At 44.5% G+C, this 23,311-nt stretch overlaps 1 protein-coding gene and 1 long non-coding RNA gene across 2 annotated transcripts in view; one reads left to right on the top strand and one right to left on the bottom strand.

The window, feature by feature from the left end:
- Window positions 1-23,311, bottom strand: part of LOC148477726 (uncharacterized) — a 274,964-nt gene that overhangs the window by 71,974 nt on the left and 179,679 nt on the right. The window lies entirely within an intron of this gene.
- Window positions 1-23,311, top strand: part of LOC148477727 (Fc receptor-like protein 3) — a 99,974-nt gene that overhangs the window by 64,953 nt on the left and 11,710 nt on the right. Inside the window, exon 7 of the mRNA XM_088456304.1 lies at window positions 21,409-21,451. Within this exon, the coding sequence (XP_088312430.1) occupies window positions 21,409-21,451 (43 nt within the window). The remainder of the gene's footprint in view (window positions 1-21,408; window positions 21,452-23,311) is intronic.

Raw genomic sequence — 23,311 nt, forward strand, 5'->3', positions numbered from 1 at the left:
TCTCCTCAGATTACACCGTACAGAATATAATAAGACTGGTGCTGTCCGGGTGTATATTAGTTACTGCTACCTGTCTCACCTTCTACCACATGTAACATTTCCCCATATCCCTCTCCTCAGATTACACCGTACAGAATATAATAATACTGGTGCTGTCCGGGTGTATATTAGTTACTGCCGCCTGTCTCATCTTCTACCACATGTAACATTTCCCCATATCCCTCTCCTCAGATTACACCGTACAGATTATAATAAGACTGGTGCTGTCCGGGTGTATATTAGTTAATGCCGCCTGTCTCACCTTCTACCACATGTAACATTTCCCCATATCCCTTTCCTCAGATTACACTGTACAGAATATAATGAGACTGGTGCTTTCCGGGTGTATATTAGTTAATGCCGCCTGTCTCACCTTCTACCACATGTAACATTTCCCCATATCCCTCTCCTCAGATTACACCGTACAGAATATAATAAGACTGGTGGTGTCCGGGTGTATATTAGTTACTGCTGCCTGTCTCACCTTCTACCACATGTAACATTTCCCCATATCCCTCTCCTCAGATTACACCGTACAGAATATAATAAGACTGGTGCTGTGCGGGTGTATATTAGTTACTGCTACCTGTCTCACCTTCTACCACATGTAACATTTCCCCATAACCCTCTCCTCAGATTACACCGTACAGAATATAATAAGGCTGGTGCTGTCCGGGTGTATATTAGTTACTGCTGCCTGTCTCACCTTCTACCACATGTAACATTTCCCCATATCCCTCTCCTCAGATTACACCGTACAGAATATAATAAGACTGGTGCTGTCCGGGTGTATATTAGTTACTACCACATGTAACATTTCCCCATATCCCTCTCCTCAGATTACACTGTACAGAATATAATGAGACTGGTGCTGTCCGGGTGTATATTAGTTACTGCTGCCTGTCTCACCTTCTACCACATGTAACATTTCCCCATATCCCTCTCCTCAGATTACACCGTACAGAATATAATAAGACTGGTGCTGTCCGGGTGTATATTAGTTACTGCTACCTGTCTCACCTTCTACCACATGTAACATTTCCCCATATCCCTCTCCTCAGATTACACCGTACAGAATATAATAAGACTGGTGGTGTCCGGGTGTATATTAGTTACTGCTGCCTGTCTCACCTTCTACCACATGTAACATTTCCCCATATCCCTCTCCTCAGATTACACTGTACAGAATATAATAATACTGGTGCTGTCCGGGTGTATATTAGTTACTGCTGCCTGTCTCATCTTCTACCACATGTAACATTTCCCCATATCCCTCTCCTCAGATTACACCGTACAGAATATAATAACACTGGTGTTGTCCGGGTGTATATTAGTTACTACCACATGTGACATTTCCCCATATCCCTCTCCTCAGATTACACCATACAGAATATAATAAGACTGGTGTTGTCCGGGTGTACATTAGTTACTACCACATGTAACATTTCCCCATATCCCTCTCCTCAGATTACACCGTACAGAATATAATAAGACTGGGGCTGTCCGGGTGTATATTAGTTACTGCTGCCTGTCTCACCTTCTACCACATGTAACATTTCCCCATATCCCTTTCCTCAGATTACACCTTACAGAATATAATAAGACTGGTGCTGTGCGGGTGTATATTAGTTACTGCTACCTGTCTCACCTTCTACCACATGTAACATTTCCCCATAACCCTCTCCTCAGATTACACCGTACAGAATATAATAAGGCTGGTGCTGTCCGGGTGTATATTAGTTACTGCTGCCTGTTTCACCTTCTACCACATGTAACATTTCCCCATATCCCTCTCCTCAGATTACACCGTACAGAATATAATAAGACTGGTGCTGTCCGGGTGTATATTAGTTACTACCACATGTAACATTTCCCCATATCCCTCTCCTCAGATTACACTGTACAGAATATAATGAGACTGGTGCTGTCCGGGTGTATATTAGTTACTGCTGCCTGTCTCACCTTCTACCACATGTAACATTTCCCCATATCCCTCTCCTCAGATTACACCGTACAGATTATAATAAGACTGGTGCTGTCCGGGTGTATATTAGTTAATGCCGCCTGTCTCACCTTCTACCACATGTAACATTTCCCCATATCCCTTTCCTCAGATTACACTGTACAGAATATAATGAGACTGGTGCTTTCCGGGTGTATATTAGTTACTGCCGCCTGTCTCATCTTCTACCACATGTAACATTTCCCCATATCCCTCTCCTCAGATTACACCGTACAGAATATAATAAGACTGGTGGTGTCCGGGTGTATATTAGTTACTGCCGCCTGTCTCACCTTCTACCACATGTAACATTTCCCCATATCCCTTTCCTCAGATTACACCGTACAGAATATAATGAGACTGGTGCTTTCCGGGTGTATATTAGTTAATGCCGCCTGTCTCACCTTCTACCACATGTAACATTTCCCCATATCCCTCTCCTCAGATTACACCGTACAGAATATAATAAGACTGGTGGTGTCCGGGTGTATATTAGTTACTGCTGCCTGTCTCACCTTCTACCACATGTAACATTTCCCCATATCCCTCTCCTCAGATTACACCGTACAGAATATAATAAGACTGGTGCTGTCCGGGTGTATATTAGTTACTGCCGCCTGTCTCATCTTCTACCACATGTAACATTTCCCCATATCCCTCTCCTCAGATTACACCGTACAGATTATAATAAGACTGGTGCTGTCCGGGTGTATATTAGTTAATGCCGCCTGTCTCACCTTCTACCACATGTAACATTTCCCCATATCCCTCTCCTCAGATTACACCGTACAGAATATAATAAGACTGGTGGTGTCCGGGTGTATATTAGTTACTGCTGCCTGTCTCACCTTCTACCACATGTAACATTTCCCCATATCCCTCTCCTCAGATTACACCATACAGAATATAATAAGACTGGTGCTGTCCGGGTGTATATTAGTTACTGCCGCCTGTCTCATCTTCTACCACATGTAACATTTCCCCATATCCCTCTCCTCAGATTACACCGTACAGATTATAATAAGACTGGTGCTGTCCGGGTGTATATTAGTTAATGCCGCCTGTCTCACCTTCTACCACATGTAACATTTCCCATATCCCTCTCCTCAGATTACACCATACAGAATATAATAAGACTGGTGCTGTCCGGGTGTATATTAGTTACTGCCGCCTGTCTCATCTTCTACCACATGTAACATTTCCCCATATCCCTCTCCTCAGATTACACCGTACAGAATATAATAAGACTGGGGCTGTCCGGGTGTATATTAGTTACTGCCGCCTGTCTCACCTTCTACCACATGTAACATTTCCCATATCCCTCTCCTCAGATTACACCATACAGAATATAATAAGACTGGTGCTGTCCGGGTGTATATTAGTTACTGCTGCCTGTCTCACCTTCTACCACATGTAACATTTCCCCATATCCCTCTCCTCAGATTACACCGTACAGAATATAATAAGACTGGTGCTGTCCGGGTGTATATTAGTTACTGCCGCCTGTCTCATCTTCTACCACATGTAACATTTCCCCATATCCCTCTCCTCAGATTACACCGTACAGATTATAATAAGACTGGTGCTGTCCGGGTGTATATTAGTTAATGCCGCCTGTCTCACCTTCTACCACATGTAACATTTCCCCATATCCCTTTCCTCAGATTACACCGTACAGAATATAATGAGACTGGTGCTTTCCGGGTGTATATTAGTTAATGCCGCCTGTCTCACCTTCTACCACATGTAACATTTCCCCATATCCCTCTCCTCAGATTACACCGTACAGAATATAATAAGACTGGTGGTGTCCGGGTGTATATTAGTTACTGCTGCCTGTCTCACCTTCTACCACATGTAACATTTCCCCATATCCCTCTCCTCAGATTACACCGTACAGAATATAATAAGACTGGTGCTGTCCGGGTGTATATTAGTTACTGCCGCCTGTCTCATCTTCTACCACATGTAACATTTCCCCATATCCCTCTCCTCAGATTACACCGTACAGAATATAATAAGACTGGTGCTGTCCGGGTGTATATTAGTTACTGCCGCCTGTCTCATCTTCTACCACATGTAACATTTCCCCATATCCCTCTCCTCAGATTACACCGTACAGATTATAATAAGACTGGTGCTGTCCGGGTGTATATTAGTTAATGCCGCCTGTCTCACCTTCTACCACATGTAACATTTCCCCATATCCCTTTCCTCAGATTACACCGTACAGAATATAATGAGACTGGTGCTTTCCGGGTGTATATTAGTTAATGCCGCCTGTCTCACCTTCTACCACATGTAACATTTCCCCATATCCCTCTCCTCAGATTACACCGTACAGAATATAATAATACTGGTGCTGTCCGGGTGTATATTAGTTACTGCCGCCTGTCTCATCTTCTACCACATGTAACATTTCCCCATATCCCTCTCCTCAGATTACACCGTACAGATTATAATAAGACTGGTGCTGTCCGGGTGTATATTAGTTAATGCCGCCTGTCTCACCTTCTACCACATGTAACATTTCCCCATATCCCTTTCCTCAGATTACACCGTACAGAATATAATGAGACTGGTGCTTTCCGGGTGTATATTAGTTAATGCCGCCTGTCTCACCTTCTACCACATGTAACATTTCCCCATATCCCTCTCCTCAGATTACACCGTACAGAATATAATAAGACTGGTGGTGTCCGGGTGTATATTAGTTACTGCTGCCTGTCTCACCTTCTACCACATGTAACATTTCCCCATATCCCTCTTCTCAGATTACACCGTACAGAATATAATAATACTGGTGCTGTCCGGGTGTATATTAGTTACTGCCGCCTGTCTCATCTTCTACCACATGTAACATTTCCCCATATCCCTCTCCTCAGATTACACCGTACAGATTATAATAAGACTGGTGCTGTCCGGGTGTATATTAGTTAATGCCGCCTGTCTCACCTTCTACCACATGTAACATTTCCCCATATCCCTTTCCTCAGATTACACCGTACAGAATATAATGAGACTGGTGCTTTCCGGGTGTATATTAGTTAATGCCGCCTGTCTCACCTTCTACCACATGTAACATTTCCCCATATCCCTCTCCTCAGATTACACCGTACAGAATATAATAAGACTGGTGGTGTCCGGGTGTATATTAGTTACTGCTGCCTGTCTCACCTTCTACCACATGTAACATTTCCCCATATCCCTCTCCTCAGATTACACCGTACAGAATATAATAAGACTGGTGCTGTGCGGGTGTATATTAGTTACTGCTACCTGTCTCACCTTCTACCACATGTAACATTTCCCCATAACCCTCTCCTCAGATTACACCGTACAGAATATAATAAGGCTGGTGCTGTCCGGGTGTATATTAGTTACTGCTGCCTGTCTCACCTTCTACCACATGTAACATTTCCCCATATCCCTCTCCTCAGATTACACCGTACAGAATATAATAAGACTGGTGCTGTCCGGGTGTATATTAGTTACTACCACATGTAACATTTCCCCATATCCCTCTCCTCAGATTACACTGTACAGAATATAATGAGACTGGTGCTGTCCGGGTGTATATTAGTTACTGCTGCCTGTCTCACCTTCTACCACATGTAACATTTCCCCATATCCCTCTCCTCAGATTACACCGTACAGAATATAATAAGACTGGTGCTGTCCGGGTGTATATTAGTTACTGCTACCTGTCTCACCTTCTACCACATGTAACATTTCCCCATATCCCTCTCCTCAGATTACACCGTACAGAATATAATAAGACTGGTGGTGTCCGGGTGTATATTAGTTACTGCTGCCTGTCTCACCTTCTACCACATGTAACATTTCCCCATATCCCTCTCCTCAGATTACACTGTACAGAATATAATAATACTGGTGCTGTCCGGGTGTATATTAGTTACTGCTGCCTGTCTCATCTTCTACCACATGTAACATTTCCCCATATCCCTCTCCTCAGATTACACCGTACAGAATATAATAACACTGGTGTTGTCCGGGTGTATATTAGTTACTACCACATGTGACATTTCCCCATATCCCTCTCCTCAGATTACACCATACAGAATATAATAAGACTGGTGTTGTCCGGGTGTACATTAGTTACTACCACATGTAACATTTCCCCATATCCCTCTCCTCAGATTACACCGTACAGAATATAATAAGACTGGGGCTGTCCGGGTGTATATTAGTTACTGCTGCCTGTCTCACCTTCTACCACATGTAACATTTCCCCATATCCCTTTCCTCAGATTACACCGTACAGAATATAATGAGACTGGTGCTTTCCGGGTGTATATTAGTTAATGCCGCCTGTCTCACCTTCTACCACATGTAACATTTCCCCATATCCCTCTCCTCAGATTACACCGTACAGAATATAATAAGACTGGTGGTGTCCGGGTGTATATTAGTTACTGCTGCCTGTCTCACCTTCTACCACATGTAACATTTCCCCATATCCCTCTCCTCAGATTACACCGTACAGAATATAATAAGACTGGTGCTGTCCGGGTGTATATTAGTTACTGCCGCCTGTCTCATCTTCTACCACATGTAACATTTCCCCATATCCCTCTCCTCAGATTACACCGTACAGAATATAATAAGACTGGTGCTGTCCGGGTGTATATTAGTTACTGCCGCCTGTCTCATCTTCTACCACATGTAACATTTCCCCATATCCCTCTCCTCAGATTACACCGTACAGATTATAATAAGACTGGTGCTGTCCGGGTGTATATTAGTTAATGCCGCCTGTCTCACCTTCTACCACATGTAACATTTCCCCATATCCCTTTCCTCAGATTACACCGTACAGAATATAATGAGACTGGTGCTTTCCGGGTGTATATTAGTTAATGCCGCCTGTCTCACCTTCTACCACATGTAACATTTCCCCATATCCCTCTCCTCAGATTACACCGTACAGAATATAATAATACTGGTGCTGTCCGGGTGTATATTAGTTACTGCCGCCTGTCTCATCTTCTACCACATGTAACATTTCCCCATATCCCTCTCCTCAGATTACACCGTACAGATTATAATAAGACTGGTGCTGTCCGGGTGTATATTAGTTAATGCCGCCTGTCTCACCTTCTACCACATGTAACATTTCCCCATATCCCTTTCCTCAGATTACACCGTACAGAATATAATGAGACTGGTGCTTTCCGGGTGTATATTAGTTAATGCCGCCTGTCTCACCTTCTACCACATGTAACATTTCCCCATATCCCTCTCCTCAGATTACACCGTACAGAATATAATAAGACTGGTGGTGTCCGGGTGTATATTAGTTACTGCTGCCTGTCTCACCTTCTACCACATGTAACATTTCCCCATATCCCTCTTCTCAGATTACACCGTACAGAATATAATAATACTGGTGCTGTCCGGGTGTATATTAGTTACTGCCGCCTGTCTCATCTTCTACCACATGTAACATTTCCCCATATCCCTCTCCTCAGATTACACCGTACAGATTATAATAAGACTGGTGCTGTCCGGGTGTATATTAGTTAATGCCGCCTGTCTCACCTTCTACCACATGTAACATTTCCCCATATCCCTTTCCTCAGATTACACCGTACAGAATATAATGAGACTGGTGCTTTCCGGGTGTATATTAGTTAATGCCGCCTGTCTCACCTTCTACCACATGTAACATTTCCCCATATCCCTCTCCTCAGATTACACCGTACAGAATATAATAAGACTGGTGGTGTCCGGGTGTATATTAGTTACTGCTGCCTGTCTCACCTTCTACCACATGTAACATTTCCCCATATCCCTCTCCTCAGATTACACCGTACAGAATATAATAAGACTGGTGCTGTGCGGGTGTATATTAGTTACTGCTACCTGTCTCACCTTCTACCACATGTAACATTTCCCCATAACCCTCTCCTCAGATTACACCGTACAGAATATAATAAGGCTGGTGCTGTCCGGGTGTATATTAGTTACTGCTGCCTGTCTCACCTTCTACCACATGTAACATTTCCCCATATCCCTCTCCTCAGATTACACCGTACAGAATATAATAAGACTGGTGCTGTCCGGGTGTATATTAGTTACTACCACATGTAACATTTCCCCATATCCCTCTCCTCAGATTACACTGTACAGAATATAATGAGACTGGTGCTGTCCGGGTGTATATTAGTTACTGCTGCCTGTCTCACCTTCTACCACATGTAACATTTCCCCATATCCCTCTCCTCAGATTACACCGTACAGAATATAATAAGACTGGTGCTGTCCGGGTGTATATTAGTTACTGCTACCTGTCTCACCTTCTACCACATGTAACATTTCCCCATATCCCTCTCCTCAGATTACACCGTACAGAATATAATAAGACTGGTGGTGTCCGGGTGTATATTAGTTACTGCTGCCTGTCTCACCTTCTACCACATGTAACATTTCCCCATATCCCTCTCCTCAGATTACACTGTACAGAATATAATAATACTGGTGCTGTCCGGGTGTATATTAGTTACTGCTGCCTGTCTCATCTTCTACCACATGTAACATTTCCCCATATCCCTCTCCTCAGATTACACCGTACAGAATATAATAACACTGGTGTTGTCCGGGTGTATATTAGTTACTACCACATGTGACATTTCCCCATATCCCTCTCCTCAGATTACACCATACAGAATATAATAAGACTGGTGTTGTCCGGGTGTACATTAGTTACTACCACATGTAACATTTCCCCATATCCCTCTCCTCAGATTACACCGTACAGAATATAATAAGACTGGGGCTGTCCGGGTGTATATTAGTTACTGCTGCCTGTCTCACCTTCTACCACATGTAACATTTCCCCATATCCCTTTCCTCAGATTACACCTTACAGAATATAATAAGACTGGTGCTGTGCGGGTGTATATTAGTTACTGCTACCTGTCTCACCTTCTACCACATGTAACATTTCCCCATAACCCTCTCCTCAGATTACACCGTACAGAATATAATAAGGCTGGTGCTGTCCGGGTGTATATTAGTTACTGCTGCCTGTCTCACCTTCTACCACATGTAACATTTCCCCATATCCCTCTCCTCAGATTACACCGTACAGAATATAATAAGACTGGTGCTGTCCGGGTGTATATTAGTTACTACCACATGTAACATTTCCCCATATCCCTCTCCTCAGATTACACTGTACAGAATATAATGAGACTGGTGCTGTCCGGGTGTATATTAGTTACTGCTGCCTGTCTCACCTTCTACCACATGTAACATTTCCCCATATCCCTTTCCTCAGATTACACCTTACAGAATATAATAAGACTGGTGCTGTGCGGGTGTATATTAGTTACTGCTACCTGTCTCACCTTCTACCACATGTAACATTTCCCCATAACCCTCTCCTCAGATTACACCGTACAGAATATAATAAGGCTGGTGCTGTCCGGGTGTATATTAGTTACTGCTGCCTGTCTCACCTTCTACCACATGTAACATTTCCCCATATCCCTCTCCTCAGATTACACCGTACAGAATATAATAAGACTGGTGCTGTCCGGGTGTATATTAGTTACTACCACATGTAACATTTCCCCATATCCCTCTCCTCAGATTACACTGTACAGAATATAATGAGACTGGTGCTGTCCGGGTGTATATTAGTTACTGCTGCCTGTCTCACCTTCTACCACATGTAACATTTCCCCATATCCCTCTCCTCAGATTACACCGTACAGATTATAATAAGACTGGTGCTGTCCGGGTGTATATTAGTTAATGCCGCCTGTCTCACCTTCTACCACATGTAACATTTCCCCATATCCCTTTCCTCAGATTACACTGTACAGAATATAATGAGACTGGTGCTTTCCGGGTGTATATTAGTTACTGCCGCCTGTCTCATCTTCTACCACATGTAACATTTCCCCATATCCCTTTCCTCAGATTACACCGTACAGAATATAATGAGACTGGTGCTTTCCGGGTGTATATTAGTTAATGCCGCCTGTCTCACCTTCTACCACATGTAACATTTCCCCATATCCCTCTCCTCAGATTACACCGTACAGAATATAATAAGACTGGTGGTGTCCGGGTGTATATTAGTTACTGCTGCCTGTCTCACCTTCTACCACATGTAACATTTCCCCATATCCCTCTCCTCAGATTACACCATACAGAATATAATAAGACTGGTGCTGTCCGGGTGTATATTAGTTACTGCCGCCTGTCTCATCTTCTACCACATGTAACATTTCCCCATATCCCTCTCCTCAGATTACACCGTACAGATTATAATAAGACTGGTGCTGTCCGGGTGTATATTAGTTAATGCCGCCTGTCTCACCTTCTACCACATGTAACATTTCCCATATCCCTCTCCTCAGATTACACCATACAGAATATAATAAGACTGGTGCTGTCCGGGTGTATATTAGTTACTGCCGCCTGTCTCATCTTCTACCACATGTAACATTTCCCCATATTCCTCTCCTCAGATTACACCGTACAGAATATAATAAGACTGGGGCTGTCCGGGTGTATATTAGTTACTGCCGCCTGTCTCACCTTCTACCACATGTAACATTTCCCATATCCCTCTCCTCAGATTACACCATACAGAATATAATAAGACTGGTGCTGTCCGGGTGTATATTAGTTACTGCTGCCTGTCTCACCTTCTACCACATGTAACATTTCCCCATATCCCTCTCCTCAGATTACACCGTACAGAATATAATAAGACTGGTGCTGTCCGGGTGTATATTAGTTACTGCCGCCTGTCTCATCTTCTACCACATGTAACATTTCCCCATATCCCTCTCCTCAGATTACACCGTACAGATTATAATAAGACTGGTGCTGTCCGGGTGTATATTAGTTAATGCCGCCTGTCTCACCTTCTACCACATGTAACATTTCCCCATATCCCTTTCCTCAGATTACACCGTACAGAATATAATGAGACTGGTGCTTTCCGGGTGTATATTAGTTAATGCCGCCTGTCTCACCTTCTACCACATGTAACATTTCCCCATATCCCTCTCCTCAGATTACACCGTACAGAATATAATAAGACTGGTGGTGTCCGGGTGTATATTAGTTACTGCTGCCTGTCTCACCTTCTACCACATGTAACATTTCCCCATATCCCTCTCCTCAGATTACACCGTACAGAATATAATAAGACTGGTGCTGTCCGGGTGTATATTAGTTACTGCCGCCTGTCTCATCTTCTACCACATGTAACATTTCCCCATATCCCTCTCCTCAGATTACACCGTACAGAATATAATAAGACTGGTGCTGTCCGGGTGTATATTAGTTACTGCCGCCTGTCTCATCTTCTACCACATGTAACATTTCCCCATATCCCTCTCCTCAGATTACACCGTACAGATTATAATAAGACTGGTGCTGTCCGGGTGTATATTAGTTAATGCCGCCTGTCTCACCTTCTACCACATGTAACATTTCCCCATATCCCTTTCCTCAGATTACACCGTACAGAATATAATGAGACTGGTGCTTTCCGGGTGTATATTAGTTAATGCCGCCTGTCTCACCTTCTACCACATGTAACATTTCCCCATATCCCTCTCCTCAGATTACACCGTACAGAATATAATAATACTGGTGCTGTCCGGGTGTATATTAGTTACTGCCGCCTGTCTCATCTTCTACCACATGTAACATTTCCCCATATCCCTCTCCTCAGATTACACCGTACAGATTATAATAAGACTGGTGCTGTCCGGGTGTATATTAGTTAATGCCGCCTGTCTCACCTTCTACCACATGTAACATTTCCCCATATCCCTTTCCTCAGATTACACCGTACAGAATATAATGAGACTGGTGCTTTCCGGGTGTATATTAGTTAATGCCGCCTGTCTCACCTTCTACCACATGTAACATTTCCCCATATCCCTCTCCTCAGATTACACCGTACAGAATATAATAAGACTGGTGGTGTCCGGGTGTATATTAGTTACTGCTGCCTGTCTCACCTTCTACCACATGTAACATTTCCCCATATCCCTCTTCTCAGATTACACCGTACAGAATATAATAATACTGGTGCTGTCCGGGTGTATATTAGTTACTGCCGCCTGTCTCATCTTCTACCACATGTAACATTTCCCCATATCCCTCTCCTCAGATTACACCGTACAGATTATAATAAGACTGGTGCTGTCCGGGTGTATATTAGTTAATGCCGCCTGTCTCACCTTCTACCACATGTAACATTTCCCCATATCCCTTTCCTCAGATTACACCGTACAGAATATAATGAGACTGGTGCTTTCCGGGTGTATATTAGTTAATGCCGCCTGTCTCACCTTCTACCACATGTAACATTTCCCCATATCCCTCTCCTCAGATTACACCGTACAGAATATAATAAGACTGGTGGTGTCCGGGTGTATATTAGTTACTGCTGCCTGTCTCACCTTCTACCACATGTAACATTTCCCCATATCCCTCTCCTCAGATTACACCGTACAGAATATAATAAGACTGGTGCTGTCCGGGTGTATATTAGTTACTGCCGCCTGTCTCATCTTCTACCACATGTAACATTTCCCCATATCCCTCTCCTCAGATTACACCGTACAGATTATAATAAGACTGGTGCTGTCCGGGTGTATATTAGTTAATGCCGCCTGTCTCACCTTCTACCACATGTAACATTTCCCCATATCCCTTTCCTCAGATTACACCGTACAGAATATAATGAGACTGGTGCTTTCCGGGTGTATATTAGTTAATGCCGCCTGTCTCACCTTCTACCACATGTAACATTTCCCCATATCCCTCTCCTCAGATTACACCGTACAGAATATAATAATACTGGTGCTGTCCGGGTGTATATTAGTTACTGCCGCCTGTCTCATCTTCTACCACATGTAACATTTCCCCATATCCCTCTCCTCAGATTACACCGTACAGATTATAATAAGACTGGTGCTGTCCGGGTGTATATTAGTTAATGCCGCCTGTCTCACCTTCTACCACATGTAACATTTCCCCATATCCCTTTCCTCAGATTACACCGTACAGAATATAATGAGACTGGTGCTTTCCGGGTGTATATTAGTTAATGCCGCCTGTCTCACCTTCTACCACATGTAACATTTCCCCATATCCCTCTCCTCAGATTACACCGTACAGAATATAATAAGACTGGTGGTGTCCGGGTGTATATTAGTTACTGCTGCCTGTCTCACCTTCTACCACATGTAACATTTCCCCATATCCCTCTCCTCAGATTACACCGTACAGAATATAATAAGACTGGTGCTGTCCAGGTGTATATTAGTTACTGCTGCCTGTCTCACCTTCTACCACATGTAACATTTCCCCATATCCCTCTCCTCAGATTACACCATACAGAATATAATAAGACTGGTGCTGTCCGGGTGTATATTAATTACTGCCGCCTGTCTCATCTTCTACCACATGTAACATTTCCCCATATCCCTCTCCTCAGATTACACCGTACAGAATATAATAAGACTGGTGCTGTCCGGGTGTATATTAGTTACTGCCGCCTGTCTCATCTTCTACCACATGTAACATTTCCCCATATCCCTCTTCTCAGATTACACCGTACAGAATATAATAATACTGGTGCTGTCCGGGTGTATATTAGTTACTGCCGCCTGTCTCATCTTCTACCACATGTAACATTTCCCCATATCCCTCTCCTCAGATTACACCGTACAGATTATAATAAGACTGGTGCTGTCCGGGTGTATATTAGTTACTGCTGCCTGTCTCACCTTCTACCACATGTAACATTTCCCCATATCCCTCTCCTCAGATTACACCGTACAGAATATAATAAGACTGGTGCTGTCCGGGTGTATATTAGTTACTGCTGCCTGTCTCACCTTCTACCACATGTAACATTTCCCCATATCCCTCTCCTCAGATTACACCGTACAGATTATAATAAGACTGGTGCTGTCCGGGTGTATATTAGTTACTGCTGCCTGTCTCACCTTCTACCACATGTAACATTTCCCCATATCCCTCTCCTCAGATTACACCGTACAGATTATAATAATACTGGTGCTGTCCGGGTGTATATTAGTTACTGCTACCTGTCTCACCTTCTACCACATGTAACATTTCCCCATAACCCTCTCCTCAGATTACACCGTACAGAATATAATAAGGCTGGTGCTGTCCGGGTGTATATTAGTTATTGCCGCCTGTCTCATCTTCTACCACATGTAACATTTCCCCATATCCCTCTCCTCAGATTACACTGTACAGAATATAATAAGACTGGTGCTGTCCGGGTGTATATTAGTTATTGCCGCCTGTCTCATCTTCTACCACATGTAACATTTCCCCATATCCCTCTCCTCAGATTACACCATACAGAATATAATAAGACTGGTGCTGTCCGGGTGTATATTAGTTACTGCCGCCTGTCTCACCTTCTACCACATGTAACATTTCCCCATATCCCTCTCCTCAGATTACACCATACAGAATATAATAAGACTGGTGCTGTCCGGGTGTATATTAGTTACTGCCGCCTGTCTCACCTTCTACCACATGTAACATTTCCCATATCCCTCTCCTCAGATTACACCATACAGAATATAATAAGACTGGTGCTGTCCGGGTGTATATTAGTTATTGCCGCCTGTCTCATCTTCTACCACATGTAACATTTCCCCATATCCCTCTCCTCAGATTACACTGTACAGAATATAATGAGACTGGTGCTGTCCGGGTGTATATTAGTTACTGCTACCTGTCTCACCTTCTACCACATGTAACATTTCCCCATATCCCTCTCCTCAGATTACACCATACAGAATATAATAAGACTGGTGCTGTCCGGGTGTATATTAGTTATTGCCGCCTGTCTCATCTTCTACCACATGTAACATTTCCCCATATCCCTCTCCTCAGATTACACTGTACAGAATATAATAAGACTGGTGCTGTCCGGGTGTATATTAGTTATTGCCGCCTGTCTCATCTTCTACCACATGTAACATTTCCCCATATCCCTCTCCTCAGATTACACCATACAGAATATAATAAGACTGGTGCTGTCCGGGTGTATATTAGTTACTGCCGCCTGTCTCACCTTCTACCACATGTAACATTTCCCCATATCCCTCTCCTCAGATTACACCATACAGAATATAATAAGACTGGTGCTGTCCGGGTGTATATTAGTTACTGCCGCCTGTCTCACCTTCTACCACATGTAACATTTCCCATATCCCTCTCCTCAGATTACACCATACAGAATATAATAAGACTGGTGCTGTCCGGGTGTATATTAGTTATTGCCGCCTGTCTCATCTTCTACCACATGTAACATTTCCCCATATCCCTCTCCTCAGATTACACCATACAGAATATAATAAGACTGGTGCTGTCCGGGTGTATATTAGTTACTGCCGCCTGTCTCACCTTCTACCACATGTAACATTTCCCCATATCCCTCTCCTCAGATTACACCATACAGAATATAATAAGACTGGTGCTGTCCGGGTGTATATTAGTTACTGCCGCCTGTCTCACCTTCTACCACATGTAACATTTCCCATATCCCTCTCCTCAGATTACACCATACAGAATATAATAAGACTGGTGGTGTCCGGGTGTATATTAGTTACTGCCGCCTGTCTCACCTTCTACCACATGTAACATTTCCCCATATCCCTCTCCTCAGATTACACCGTACAGAATATAATAAGACTGGTGCTGTCCGGGTGTATATTAGTTACTGCCGCCTGTCTCACCTTCTACCACATGTAACATTTCCCCATATCCCTCTCCTCAGATTACACCGTACAGAATATAATAAGACTGGGGCTGTCCGGGTGTATATTAGTTACTGCTGCCTGTCTCACCTTCTACCACATGTAACATTTCCCCATATCCCTTTCCTCAGATTACACTGTACAGAATATAATGAGACTGGTGCTTTCCGGGTGTATATTAGTTAATGCCGCCTGTCTCACCTTCTACCACATGTAACATTTCCCCATATCCCTCTCCTCAGATTACACCGTACAGAATATAATAAGACTGGTGGTGTCCGGGTGTATATTAGTTACTGCCGCCTGTCTCACCTTCTACCACATGTAACATTTCCCCATATCCCTCTCCTCAGATTACACCATACAGAATATAATGAGACTGGTGCTGTGCGGGTGTATATTAGTTACTGCTGCCTGTCTCACCTTCTACCACATGTAACATTTCCCCATATCCCTCTCCTCAGATTACACCGTACAGAATATAATAAGACTGGTGCTGTCCGGGTGTATATTAGTTACTGCCGCCTGTCTCATCTTCTACCACATGTAACATTTCCCCATATCCCTCTCCTCAGATTACACCGTACAGAATATAATGAGACTGGTGCTTTCCGGGTGTATATTAGTTAATGCCGCCTGTCTCACCTTCTACCACATGTAACATTTCCCCATATCCCTTTCCTCAGATTACACTGTACAGAATATAATGAGACTGGTGCTTTCCGGGTGTATATTAGTTACTGCTGCCTGTCTCACCTTCTACCACATGTAACATTTCCCATATCCCTCTCCTCAGATTACACCATACAGAATATAATGAGACTGGTGCTTTCCGGGTGTATATTAGTTATTGCCGCCTGTCTCATCTTCTACCATATGTAACATTTCCCCATATCCCTCTCCTCAGATTACACCGTACAGAATATAATAAGACTGGTGCTGTCCGGGTGTATATTAGTTACTGCCGCCTGTCTCATCTTCTACGACAACCAATCAGGACATGACGCCTCACATGACGGTTACTGATATATCAGGAGAGGCTCGCAGTAGATATCGTGTATCAGCGCTCGGTGGATTGTACAAAGCCATAGTAATGATGTGATGTCACCAAGAAGACCGGCTGGATTAATAGAACACAAAAGAGGGAATTACTACAATCAGTTACAGTCGCACAACCAAACTGTCACTGGTGTTCTATAGCCAAGATCATTTCTGTCTCTACTGTGTTGTGTTGTATTTAAGTATGAAAAAGATATCGCATCTCTAGCTCATGTCTGTGTAATAAACATTGTCCTGTCTGCACACGTGTGTCTGTAAGGTAATGGCATTCTGTAATTAATATACAACATATCATTAAGAGCTGGAGGCGGCTCCTGAGTTTTACGCTTCACCTTTTAACTTTAACATGATTTATTTCTACATATATAAAATGTGCACATTGCAAACACTGTATATATATATTCCACCAAATACAGTAATCATCTGTTACCTGCACTGTTTGTAAAAGGTCTTTAAAATAATGTACAGTACACTAAAGGCAGCCATAGCTGCGGCTCTCTATTATGCGCAGTACTATTAGCCTAGTACTGACTGACATTGGAACGAATGCCCTTGGACGGGGATTGCCCGTACACACTTAAACGATATAATGAATGACGTAACGATCACTGTTCCGTCCTGCATAACATACCACAGGTCACTAGCAATATCGCTAGGTTGGATGTGCAGCGCTTCAAACCTAGCAACCATGGCAGAGATGTACCGTAGGCGATTTGTCATAGGAAACAGAAAATCGTCCCGACATCGCTCCAGTGTGTAACCGCCTACAGGTGATAAAACACACATAAAGCAAATTAGATATGAGCACACATCGTACATAAAGTGTAGTATGGAACGTAAAACAAGATAAAACATGGCGCTAATTAGAAGATGACAGCGGTAAAACAGTCTGTGAAATGCACATAAGGCCTTGATCAGAGGCGGGCGCTATTGTGCAGTAGCTGCGTACAGTATTTAGACACAGCGGCTGTGTAAGAATATTGTAATACTGCAGGAGGCGTCTGAGGGAAAAAAAAGACGCCTCCTGGCGGCACCTCAGATGCGAAACCTTCGTCCGCAGACAGCGGCATCGCCACCTCCTGCCCACTTGTGAGGCCAGTAATTCTGCTTTAGAAGACACAGACACTGGCATCAGCACTCCTAGTAAATGGGGCCAATGCCCCCTATTTTCTGGAAACGCAGGCAGCGCCGCCCTGTCCCCAAACAGCAGCAGCGTGTCAGTCATGCTGAGGTTTGGAGGCACCGCGTGCGAGCTGCTTGCAGGACTCGTTGTGCACATGTGTATGCGCAGTCTCCCCCGCCATCAGAGATGTACATATACCGTCGTGTCTGTGTACATCTCTGAATCCGGGCAAGGAGCCAATGAGAGTCCTGCAATAAGGAAGGTAGACGACTGGCACAGTCACTGCTGCACTGACAATGCTGACGCTGGGCTTCCATATCATCCAACAGTTCCTGCACAAGCTTCCCAATAATCCACCATGAACTGAGCACAGTGTGAGGGCACCATTCAGGGGGCTACAGATTCCAGCACACAAGTGAAGATAAAGGGGTGCAAAATATATAATATATATATTTATATTATATATATTATACTGCAAGTGCTGTGAGGCAGTGCTATTGCTGCACAATCACCCTTCAGTGTTTGTTAGATTCAGTAGTGACATTGGGTTTCTTTAAGACTGATAGAAACAGTTAAAATTATGTCATTTAAACCCGTTTACATGCAATCCCGAGATCCAAACCTACCAGTAGACACGAGCTGGGAATTGGTTCTGCTTGGTACCCCGAAAGTGATCTGAGCCAGGACTCGGAACCCCAAAGTTCAGCTGTGTTTGTTTTTCAGCAAAATCAAATCTGTCATCTCTAGCGCAGGAGAGAGAGAGAGAGAGACAGAGAGAGAGAGAGAGAGCACGAGAGAGAGAGAGAGGGGGAGAGAGAGAGAGACAGACAGACAGAGAGCGCAAGAGAGACACAGACAGACAGACAGAGAGCGCGAGAGAGAGAGACACAGAGAGAGAGAGAGACAGACACAGAGAGAGAGAGGGAGATAGAGACACAGAGAGAGAGGGAGAGAGAGAGGGAGACAGAGAGAGAGAGTGGGGGGGAGAGAGAGAGATGGAGAGAGAGAGGGAGAGAGAGAGAGCGCGCTTTGCAATGCAATCCTTGCCATTATGCAAATACGAGATGGGAGGGGCTGGGCTGCACATCCTAATATTAAACATGATAATAGGTGCTACCATGCTGAGACCAGTAGTTCTACAGCAAAAAGGAGAGGGGGGGGGGGGGAGCAGGTGCACACTATAAGCACTAAGAATACAAATGATCAAAATATCTATAATAGACTGCAATAATTAACATGGTTTTAAATGTAAGGTTTCTTAGTACTTGTTTGGCCAAAGATGTTTGCCCACCTACCACGTCACGGTGAACCTTATACAGGTGGGTCCCTAACATCTCTAATACTGACACACTAATTAATTTATCTCGGACTTACTTATCATAGAGCCCATTAGATGTGTGTACTGCAATGCAAGGACCCATACCAGTTAAAATCACCTGGGGCAGGCAGGAAGAGTGCTAGCCCTGTATAAGGTTCACCGTGACGTGGTAGGTGGGCAAACATCTTTGGCCAAACAAGTACTAAGAAACCTTACATTTAAAACCATGTTAATTATTGCAGTCTATTATAGATATTTTGATCATTTGTATTCTTAGTGCTTATAGTGTGCACCTGCTCCTCCCCCCCTCTCCATTATGCAAATACAGCAGGTGATGTGTGAAACCCCCTGTAGCATTTGTGATCCCTGCACAGCGACTGAGGTCGCAGTGCCGGGATCACCATCACGACCATCGGTGGTCGTGATGGTGGACAGCGCTGGGTGGCTGGCTTGTGAGCCCAGCAGACTGCATACATCCATGCAGGCTCTGGGATGGCCACTCACAGAAAATGGGTCACACATGCCATGTTTCCGGGAACACCGGCCACCCCCAACCCCACCCCTTAAATGCCTCTGCTTGTCAATCAGGCAGAGTCATTCAAGGGCTAGCGTGCGTATTGGCAGGACTCGATCTGCACACTTGCAGAATGGGTCTTGCAGACTCCTGGTAATCGGGACTCGGCGTGCACTGCTGAATTAGCCCCAGAGAGAGATATGAGAGACGGCCGATGTTGTGTCTCTGGGCATGCGTCACAATGCGTGTGCGCGAACCAATCACTGCAGCCGGATAAAGTTTTGCGCGGCACACGCAGTGAGGACGGAGGCCTCTCCAAAGTTGATTGACAGGAAGTGCCATTTGTGGGTGGTGACAGGGGGGGGGGGGTGCTGGGCGAACGCAGACGTGTCTGTGCGTTCGAACACAGTCACGGGGGCGAGCATAATTAAGGCAGTGCGGCAGCATACGCAGCCAGACGACTCGATATCCTGCACCAAATCATGTCATCCTCTATTGTGCGTCTGGGTCCGATGGATCTCAATGTTACCGATGTTTGCGCTATCCTTCATAATGATTGCGTAAAGGGAGATGGCCGGCACTATGTATTGCTGGGTGTCTGCATCCTAGTGGTGCGGATGCCGTGCGTATACATTGATTAGCATATACACGCAGCGACCGAGTGCGTGCGATCTCTCACATGCCTCCCTTCCAGAATCAGGCCCTGAGAGAGAGATGAGAGACAGGGCGGCTGATTCAGCAAGAGACACACGCACCCGGGTGCTGCGAGAATATGCTAATGAACGCACGGCAATCGCAGCACAAAGATCCAGACGCCCAGCACTACATAATGTCACCCCCGTCACTCATCCATACTGATGCGCAAGGCTGAGAGAACATCGGAACATCGAGTAACATCAGAGCCGCATCGCAGACTAAAGGTAGTCCTGACCCTGCCGCAGGAGGTGAGAGACTTCCTGCATACAGAGGGACGCCAGGCTATGTCCAGCATCTCAGTGGCTAATTTATGCACGCCCCTGTAACGGAGAGCACTGGCACGCCTGCATTCGGCCGACCACTCCCCGTATTCACCGACAAACGGCCACTTCCTGTCAATCACTGTTCCCTGGGTCTGAGTGTTCACTGCGCTCACTTTTTATGGACGCAGTGAGTGGTTCACGCAACGCGCACAGAGAGAGAGAGAGAGAGAGAGATGGATGACGCGCCTTACACAGTACATGAATGAGCACACAGGAAAACCAGTTATTAGTAATACAAAGCTATGCAGGTGAAGGACATAGTGATACAAGGTGATATCATCTTACAGATATTTTGTCACTGCCTCTGTGTAACACATTATATACACCTTAAATACTCTGTGTCTGAGAAAGTTATAATATCCTCTTGTCACCTCCAAATCTGTCTGAACCAGAGATTGCATATCGCACACACTGGAGTGTGATAACTACTCTATTTATGGTATATGAACATCGGTGGAAATCAGCAGATGACTAGAGATAACTTAATGAAAACACAGTACTGGTTTCTGTGCCTCTCTTTACACAGATAATGTGCTTATTTTATTCTATGCTGGCTGCAGGGGATGCTGGTACAATATACATTAGCATCAAGCACTAGTATGTTTAGTGATATATAAATTATTCACTAATTTACGACGTATCATTAGCCTAAACCATACTATGGATGCCTTATATACAATTATTTCCTGTGTATATAGACTGTAAAGACTGCTGCTTTAATCATTAAGTATTGAGACTTGAATAATTTATCAATATTTTCTGTATTATCGCCTATAAATGTTATATCTGTCTATTTTCATGTTGTCTTAGTATTGACTTATTATTTAAAAACATAATTTAATAAAAAAGTAAGATTTTACCATAACTACTAAGTGTGCCCCCAATAAAGAGGAGAGTTCATCCCCCCCCCCCTCCCCTGTGATTATAGTATTTACACTCTCAGGGGAGCAGCCCCCACATGAGACAGCGATATCTGAGGACACAATATTCATCTGTAATAGTGGGTGTAAGATTACATTGCTTACTACTCACATACTCTATTTACCATCCTCTAACCACCAGTGCTCGGGTACCCCTAGTTTTCCCCTTCCTTACAATGTAGAAAGACATGGTGTATACACATAGCTGCTTAAGACAAGCAGCGGGGCCTCAGCAGTCAGGTGTTAGGTGCCAATTGGGGAGTTAGGAGTAGATGACAGTATAAGTAGGGGGGGAGAAGCACGTGAGGGAGGAGGGCCCTGCACGTGAAAGCTTACATTCTAAAGGGGCGGGGCGGGCAGAGTGACAGGGGCGACACAGATGGGGTAGATGGGAGGATGGTTCAGTGGGTTAGGATATAACCTGTGGAATGTGTGTGTTATAAGATGGGCTTATGTTATGTCAAAATTTAGTTTTTCGTTCAACTATCTCTATGACAAAAAAAAAACAGTTTGATTATATATTATTTACATGAGAAATGTACAAAATAAAGTTTTTGTACTTTAGTATTTGTCTGTTACATTATTGCATCTAAATACATCCAGCTAAAAATGCAACTATTATGGGACTGTCCTGCCATCCTAATAGTGAGTACTGGTATCCCAGCTGCTGGGTGCTATGCCATGCTCCTGTGAGTGGGTGCTTCTCACATGCTAGACCCACCCACAAAGAGGTGCAGCCATGCCCAACATGATGTGGCCACGCCCCCTCTAGGGAGGCCCCCAGGATGTTGCTGTACCTGGGCCCAGGATTTCGCTTGGCAGTCCTAGAGGTGACAGCCAGAGACAGCAGGGAGAGGAGCTTAGTGGTGGGGTAGCAAGGCCATGGAGGGAGGGAGAGGAGCTTAGTGGTGGGGTAGCAAGGCCATGGAGGGAGGGAGAGGAGCTTAGTGGTGGGGTAGCAAGGCCATGGATGGAGGGAGAGGAGCTTAGTGGTGGGGTAGCAAGGCCATGGAGGGAGGGAGAGGAGCTTAGTGGTGGGGTAGCAAGGCCATGGAGGGAGGGAGAGGAGCTTAGTGGTGGGGTAGCAAGGCCAAGGAGGGTCGGGGACAGCCAGAGACAGCAGGGAGAGGAGCTTAGTGGTGGGGTAGCAAGGCCATGGAGGGAGGGGACAGGGGGGGAATGGGGCTTACTGATGGGGTAGCAAGGCCATGGAGGGAGGGGACAGGCAGAGACAGTCTGTATGTCCCTTCCCTGTGATCTATAACTGTAACCTCTGCACATTGTACTGTAATATAGTCAGTCACAGTCTGTATGTCCCTTCCCTGTGATCTGTAACCTCTGCACATTGTACTGTAATATAGTCAGTCACAGTCTGTATGTTCCTTCCCTGTGATCTATAACTGTAACCTCTGCACATTATACTGTAATATAGTAAGTCACTGTCTGTATGTTCCTTCCCTGTGATATATAACTGTAACCTCTACACATTGTACTGTAATATAGTCAGTC

Source organism: Taudactylus pleione, unplaced genomic scaffold (assembly GCF_031769625.1).
Source record: "Taudactylus pleione unplaced genomic scaffold, aTauple2 ptg000696l, whole genome shotgun sequence".
NCBI lineage: Eukaryota > Metazoa > Chordata > Amphibia > Anura > Myobatrachidae > Taudactylus > Taudactylus pleione.